This window comes from Quercus lobata, chromosome 4 (genome assembly GCF_001633185.2).
Source record: "Quercus lobata isolate SW786 chromosome 4, ValleyOak3.0 Primary Assembly, whole genome shotgun sequence".
Classification (NCBI taxonomy): domain Eukaryota; kingdom Viridiplantae; phylum Streptophyta; class Magnoliopsida; order Fagales; family Fagaceae; genus Quercus; species Quercus lobata.
This window is the reverse complement of record NC_044907.1, coordinates 32,639,409-32,647,065: the sequence shown is the minus strand read 5'-3', so window position 1 is coordinate 32,647,065 and position 7,657 is coordinate 32,639,409. Positions and strand designations below refer to the sequence as shown.

General features: G+C 32.4%; 1 protein-coding gene across 1 annotated transcript; it reads right to left on the bottom strand.

Annotated features, from left to right (window-relative positions):
- Positions 1 to 4,010: 4,010 nt before the first annotated feature.
- On the bottom strand, positions 4,011 to 5,411 carry LOC115983657 (thaumatin-like protein 1). The gene is made up of 2 exons (XM_031106392.1): positions 5,269 to 5,411; positions 4,011 to 4,824 (listed from the first exon to the last, which is right to left on the bottom strand). Exons 1-2 carry the CDS (start codon positions 5,321 to 5,323, stop codon positions 4,145 to 4,147), a joined length of 735 nt encoding a protein of 244 aa, XP_030962252.1. The 5' UTR covers positions 5,324 to 5,411; the 3' UTR covers positions 4,011 to 4,144.
- Positions 5,412 to 7,657: the final 2,246 nt, after the last annotated feature.

Here is a 7,657-nt window from a genome sequence, read left to right as displayed (position 1 = left end):
ATATTATTTTAATGTGTTGATCGGAAAAATATAATATCTAATGTAGGATGTATTGTAAAGTGGTATGTTTAAATATATATATATATATATATATATATATATGTGTTAAACTAGCATTTGGCATGGCACTATTGATGCTAATGTATTGCTCTTTTATTTGGGTTAGAAAAACAGGTAATGTTGCTACCAATATTGCAAATAAAAGCATTCACAACAAGGGTGTCGAATCCATTCAAAAGCTATTTTTAGCATCTTAAACCACAAAAATCATACTTTATCAAAGATCGATGCCATGTCTAAAAGAATTTGACATCTTGCTACAATGAACTCTCATTAATGAGAGCTCATTGTAGCAACTTGCTATTATTTTTTAATGATTTTGTGGTGATTGGTTTGGATGGTTGGTTTTTGTGGTGATTGTTTTTTATTATTTTAATGAGTTGTTTATATTATTATAAATGAAATGGTAAAAAATAGAAACTTTGATGTGGGTTGAATTGTAAAGTAAGTTATTAAAATTGATTAAGTAGGATTTTGAGTTGCTAAATGCTATATTTTTTTTATCCTTGATGTAAATGCTCTAAGCATGCCTTAGGTTCTAGCTTGTCTTTGTGTTTCAATAAGGATAATCTGCTAGCAGCCCTACCACTGTTTTTAAGGCACACATCCCCTCTGCTCTTTCTGATTCCTTTTTATTATTATATGAAATTGAAGCTTATAATTGAGGAGATTTCGAGGATTTTGAGTTCCTTTTTTTTATTTATAAATTTTTATATAAGTGATGTGATGGTGCAAAACTCTCTGGCATGTTGCCTTTTAAAGTAGTGGACAAATTCATTTCTTTGTTCTTGGATACGACTCTTCAATACAAGTGTCCTTTATTGTGTATGCACATGTTTCAGTTATCTTGTATCAATTTCAAAACTATAAAAGATTGAATGAGAAGAAATAAGGGACATACATACACCCCTACTAATACATTCAAAATAATTATTTTTCGGGTTGTACTCTTCAGAATCTACAGTTTAACTTTCAACTCTTTTTCTTCTTGAAGACCAAAAGAACTTAACCCAAATGACACAAATACATGAAAAATTGTTGTAATTAGAAACTTTGGCATGAAATCTGCCAACAATAAATATGATCTAATGATGCTTACAAAAATATATTTTCCCATATTACAATTAATAAATTTTGATTTAGAATAAGTGTTTTCAACCAAACATATATTTTCTTATTATGTAAGTGTACAAAAAAGGATCGAAGTGGATCAAAATAGATCAAATTGGACCAAATGGAACAAAATGGACCGAATTGGACCAAAGGGGACCAAATAGGGCACCGAATTGGACTAAAGTAGACTGAATAAGAACGAATGAACAGATTAGGACCAATGTGAAATGAAAAGGCCGAAGTGGACAAAATGGACCAAATAGAACCAATTTGGGCCAAATAAAATCAAAGTGGACAAATGGACTGAATGGCCAGAATAGGACTGAGGTGAACCAAAATAGAAAGAATGAATCAAATAGGATCAAAGTGGACCGAGTAGGACCAAAGTGGACAAAATGGTACAAAGTTGACAAAATAGGACCAATGTGGACCAAATAGGGCCAATACGGATTGAATGGACCGAATAGGACCAAAGTGGACTAAAAAAGACCAAATGAATTGAATATAATTTTAGTGGATAGAGTGGACCAAATAAAATCAATGTGGAATGAAATAGAACTTTGAATTTTTATTATTTTTATAGTATTTTTAAGGCTCATATTTATAATTTCTAATAGCTATTTTCTTTGCATTTTTTAACTCAAAACTAAAGACTTTAGCCTAAATATACTAAAATTTCATACTTTTCAACCCAAAATTTAAGGAAAAAAAAAGTTTTCAGCTAAACTTGAAAAAGGACTGAAGGGGATCGAAATTGACCAAGTACACCAAATTGGACCGAAGTGCATGTAATTAGATTGAAAAGAAATTATTTACTTTTTGGGGAGAATAAATTATCTTCAAAAAAAATTAAGAGAAAAAATTAATATACATTATATTCCAATACAATTTTTTTTTTATTCGAATAGTGTAAATAAAAGCCACAATCATTCGTTGAAGTGCTATTTATCGGGGTGGGTCAATGGGTTGTATGGTTTAAATTTCCCTCCTTTTCATCCCTCTAGAAGTTTTTAGACTTGTTTTAATCCTCATTCACGTTATTGAGTTGATAAGAGTTGCCAAAATTCGAATTTGATAGGATGCTAGACACAATCGACACTAGTGTCCTAGGCAATCTCCGATTTTGTTGTTTGCGCAATCTTAGCTTGATTTTCTAATTTTTTTTAGGATAATTACAAGTTTAAAAGCCACTTTTAAGCAACTTACTAATCAGATTATTATCTTTATTAGACTTATCGCACGCACTTTGCGCGTGCAATAATTAGGCTTGGATGGTCTATTACTATTCGTGTATCCCAATTTTATTCTTTAGTGGATCATTTTACCACTTGGAGGGCGGCAGAAAGGTTTTTCGCCGAATTCTTCAGTTTTCTCTTCGTTAACATGTGTCAGTGTTATTTTTGTGTTTGTATATCTCTTCCCTTACTCTTTATCTTTTAATTGCTACTGTATTTGTGATTTATTATGGTTTAGATTGTTTTATAAATTCAGATATAGCTTGTATTCATCATTCCGCACATATTTTGTTTGTGTATAAGCTTGTATTGGTATTGTTGAAATTGGGGGTCTAAACATTCACACACTAATTGAACATTTAGAATTCAAACAAAAGAAATATGATATACGTTAGTGTGGATGGTTGGAGATTTGTGATAACTGTATAGAATTTGGATAACAAAAATTTTGGAATGTTTTAAAGAATTTCTTTAAAAAATATATATAGAAATTTCGGGAAAAAGAAGGAGTAATTTTTACGTGAGGTAGTGAGTTTTCTTTTTTGAAGAAGTAATTTTGTATTTTTTTTTATAAAGATAATTGAAGTATTTGAATACAAATATATAACAAATATAGGTAGGAATCAGACATTTGAATACAAATAGATAATAAATATAGGTAGGAATCAGAAATTTGAATACAAATGAGTGTTGAGAATATTGATTTTTTCCCCTTTTTATACGTGAGATAGTATTACTCTTTTAAAAATTTTGGAAGAAGTAGTTTTGTATTTTTTTTTTATAAAGACAATTGAATTATTTTAATTTAAATAGATAAAAAATACAGATAATTATAGATAGGAATAAGACATTTGAATACAAATAGATGGAGAGAATAATAGTTTATTTTATTTTATTTTATCCTATTGTACATGAGATAGCATTATTGTTTTAACATTTTTTGCTTTTTTGTAGGAAAAGAAATTAAACTAAAGGGTACGATATTTCAAAATTTGTATGAGTGCATTTTGGTACACCAAAAATTGAAGACGAAACAAGAAAATCCACTTATTAATATTATAGATGATTTTTAACTTTTAACTTTTAATTTAAAATAAGCCAAATTAAAGATTATATGATTTTATGATAATTTTTAATTTCCTTCTTTGTCTGAAAATCAAACCATGAGATTTTAACATGAACAAAGTTTCTCTTCAAATTAATTTAGAGAAAAACTCTTCAAAATTCTTGTATATCTTTATATTGAGTGTGAATTTTGAAAATCTAACTGTTGGATTATATGTTCTTGTTATATCATTCATACTTACAAAATTTCAACAAAATCATATAAATATATATATATATATATATATATATATATATATATATATATATATAAGAAGTTTGATGAATTTCTCTCCAAACTAGTTTAGAAAGAAACATTGATCTTTTGATATGCAACTAATTTCAATTAATTCAATTAAAGATAACCTTGCATGCGATCAATAGTATACACTATGAAGATATCCTTGCTTTGGGGATGAGTCATCCGGTAAAAGTTAAAGGGGGAATTGGAAGGGTGCACGTATATAGTAAATGTAAGGATGACAAAAGCCTCTTGTGAGGATATTAATTTGTTACGTTTTATTCAAATATTTATTTCATTGACACAAACATACATGTGCCTTAGTACATGAAACTTATCAGCTTCTTATTACTAATTAAAGAGAAGGGAACGCATAATTCCACTCCCTAATTTATGGACAGAAAGTGATAACGTAGTTGGGTGCACCAGAGCAAGTAAATGTGCTGTTCTGATCGTCATAAGCATAGCTATAAGCTTGAGGACATTGCTGCTCAAAGATCTGAGAGTAGTTTGTGGGTGGACATGTTTCAGGCTTGTCATATGCGCCAGTGCAACAATATTGTGGTTCATTGAAAGCGATACATGCACTCTTGCAAGCAATAACGCTCCCATCAGACCCTTTCACTTGCAGCTCTGCTGGGCAAGCCGCGTTCACGTTGGCTGGACAGCTTGAGGCCTTGCATTCGCCAGTTCCGCCTTGTGTGGCTACTGAAACAGGCAAGTTGAACCCATCTACAAGGCTAACATCATAGAAGTCCATTCCACCATCGGCGGCTATGTTGATTTCTACCAAAGAAGCTGGCGGAACTGCACCGTTACCATTGCATGAAACTTGACCAGAGCTACATTCTGCAGTAGCGCAACTGAACCTTCCCGAGCTATCTGTGGAGCATAGGGTTCGGGCCCAGAATCGGCCTTTCCATGGAGCTTGGACATCTATTGCTGAGGATGCTGTAGATGCTAACTCAAACCCAGTAGTTGATAATTGCGGTTTTTGATCTGAAGTTAAGGTTCCTGGCCAAACGGTATATGGACAGTTGTTTGTGAAAGTTATTCTAGCAGAGTGAGCACCTGCATGGAATGTATATAACCAAAATCTTCGTCACCATTTTGAACATGAAAATAAAACCTGTATTGTAAGCAGCAAATATAAGTAGGAGATGCAACGTTAATTTTAACGTGTAGATCACACGTATCATGATGATGCATGGTTATAATTCGACGGGCTGCAATTATAGGAACTACCATATTATTCTTTTGACTATCAAAAGTAAATAAATAAGAGTCGTGATAAGAAGAATATGCGTGAACTCTATGCCTTATTAGTGAGGTTTCATGAGTTTATTGTGTTAGTTCCCATATGGTGAAGAAAGGGGCAAATCAAAACTGCCAGTGTGATGAATGACTTGTAGCAACCTAGAATTTTGTGATTCTTTTGGCTGTATATTAAGCACTTCTATAGAGAGAGAGAGAGAGGGTGTGATGCTGTAAATAGTGATTAGTGTGGAGGCATACCAGATAGGAAAAAGAAGGCCAAGGTGAGGCCGTAGAGTGCCAGAGTTTTCATCATTGTATGATATCGTTGCTTTAAATTGGTGGTATATAAGAACTAACAAGTATTATGAACTTGCGTGTACGTGGTATGGTGGTGAATTGTGATAATCTGAAGAGCTTGGTTGGCTATATATATATATATATATATATATATAGAGGCTTATACGCGGTTGCGGATTTCAAGGCGGTCCATGCGGAGAAACTAGACTTGGACTTTTCTTCTTCTTCTTTATTATTATTATTATTATTATTATTATTATTTATTTTTTTGTTGAGAGCAAGCTTGGACTTTTCATTGCGACTGTATCATTATTTGTTACGTGTAGGAGAGGCATGTAGCTGAGGAACTTGGTATATTTTACAACAGCGGGTTGTCTAGAGTGGCTAATAGCCTAATAGTGTTATGTTCAATAGACTTTTGTTTTGTATTCAATTTAACAACGTGTGAGGTTGATACGAACTAATGGTAGTCTAGTTCTCCCATGACTTGAGGTTACGTGCATTGATTTTTTTACTAAGGAAATTGAAGACAACCCCATATGCGACTCGTAACTTAAGTTATGCCATTATTAATTTGTCTGATTTCAACATGACTTTCTGTGCACAGTTTGAACTTTGAACCCGGGCCGGCTGGAAATGTTTATGACAGTTCTGCAGATGATTTCAACAGTAAAACTTTTTTTATTTGGAGGTAAAACATTTTTGTTGTTCATATATTGAATATCCATAAATTGAAAATGTAATTTTAAATTTTAAATGACATAATACCCTATAGGGCCTATACATTGTTAGAATCGAGACTTTTTCAGTCTTTAATGTTGAACTCAATAAAGAGTCTTTAATGAAGAACATTGTAAACGTTGAAGGCTGATCCTGGAATGAGTTTACCCATATATATGGTGGTTAATTGCAACTATGATTCTCATGACTCCCACTCTAATAGTCTAATGTCAACAAAAAAACACTATTTTTATTAACTTTACTCTAGTCCCTGGAAGGAAGAGGTCTGGGTTTGAGGGCTTCTTCTAATTGAGATTGAGAGGAAACGATCATAAGAATTGTCTAGTAGAGAAAATCTAATTTTGAAACAAACCTCGATTGTCCACCACGGATTACAGTATGCAAGCCAAATATTGAGTGCTTAGCTAAAACCTATATCATCTCCAGCATCAACACCATATTTTTTATAAACCAACCCGTACTGGCCAGATCATGTTGGGCTAGAATCATAGAATGATATTGCTCGGCTTTAATTTTCTCCTAGGTTTCCTAACAAACCCTCTCTCCAAGTCCAGAAGAGCTCTCATTTGTAATTTGGGCAGATGGTCTGATTCTCTCTCTACAAAAGTTTTTTATTGAAACTCTAAAGAAGTACACTGACAGAACTATTGGGCCCATATAAATGGGTACATCATGTTGGGTGTGTTTTAAAACTAATTGGCTATGTTTAAAGCTTAAGCCCATAATATTTTGTTGTAAAGCCCAAGCCCATGCCCTAGAAATTTCCTTAGCTGGCTTGGGAGTTTTTTTTACAGCAAACAAAACACTCAATCATCTCATATTTCCTTAGAAAACTAGTCAACCACACCTTCCCCTCTTTTGCAGAAAATACACAGCAACTTGCGGCATCAATGGGAAAGGAAAATTCATTTGTTTTTGTCCTTCCCTTTTCACTCTTATCATCTTTAACTACTTCTTTTTTAAGAGCCTTAAGATTATCAAATTCTGCAGATATGAGATTAGTTGAAAACAATAAAAACAGATATTACTTTGATGCTTGTGCTCCTTTGTCTTTTACTGAAAAAATTTTCTTGGGAATTTGTGACGAGTTTGAAACTCTGTTTGTGAGTGCACATTAAGAGAGTTGTCATTGTATCCTGAAGAGTAACCACTTGTGCCATTTGCACCGATAGATTCATTCCAGTGGAGGCGAAATCGCTTCTTAAGGATAGCGAATTTAGTTCTGTGCCTCGGCGATAAGTTTTACATAATCCTTAATTTTATACGCTTTTGCACTTGTCTATTTTGCTTATAAGTTAATCTGAGCATATCTTGTTTTACTGATATCTTATTGATATTGCTTTGTAACTTTGTTAACAACTTGGACAATTTTCAAACTATACTTCCAACACATAAATCAAGTTTCATAACGTAATAAGTAATGTTTGTTACACACATTGTTATAAACCCATTTTTTGAATTGAAATTATGTTTTCAACTCATAATGTTAGTTCAAACAATGTGTACGTGTAACAAGGTTTGTATAACAATTTTTATCTTTATGTAATTTGAAAATTCTTTTCCACTTAGGGTAAATTAACCTAGACCTAGTAAATGCATTGGACTGATA

What these genes read in the sequence shown, in the direction of transcription:
- LOC115983657 (XM_031106392.1), bottom strand. Translation starts at nt 5,323, where the DNA reads ATGATGAAAACTCTGGCACTCTACGGCCTCACCTTGGCCTTCTTTTTC. An exon ending in GGCCTTCTTTTTCCTATCTG is followed by an intron (nt 4,825 to 5,268) that starts GTATGCCTCCAC and finishes CATTCCATGCAG; the next exon opens with GTGCTCACTCTGCTAGAATA.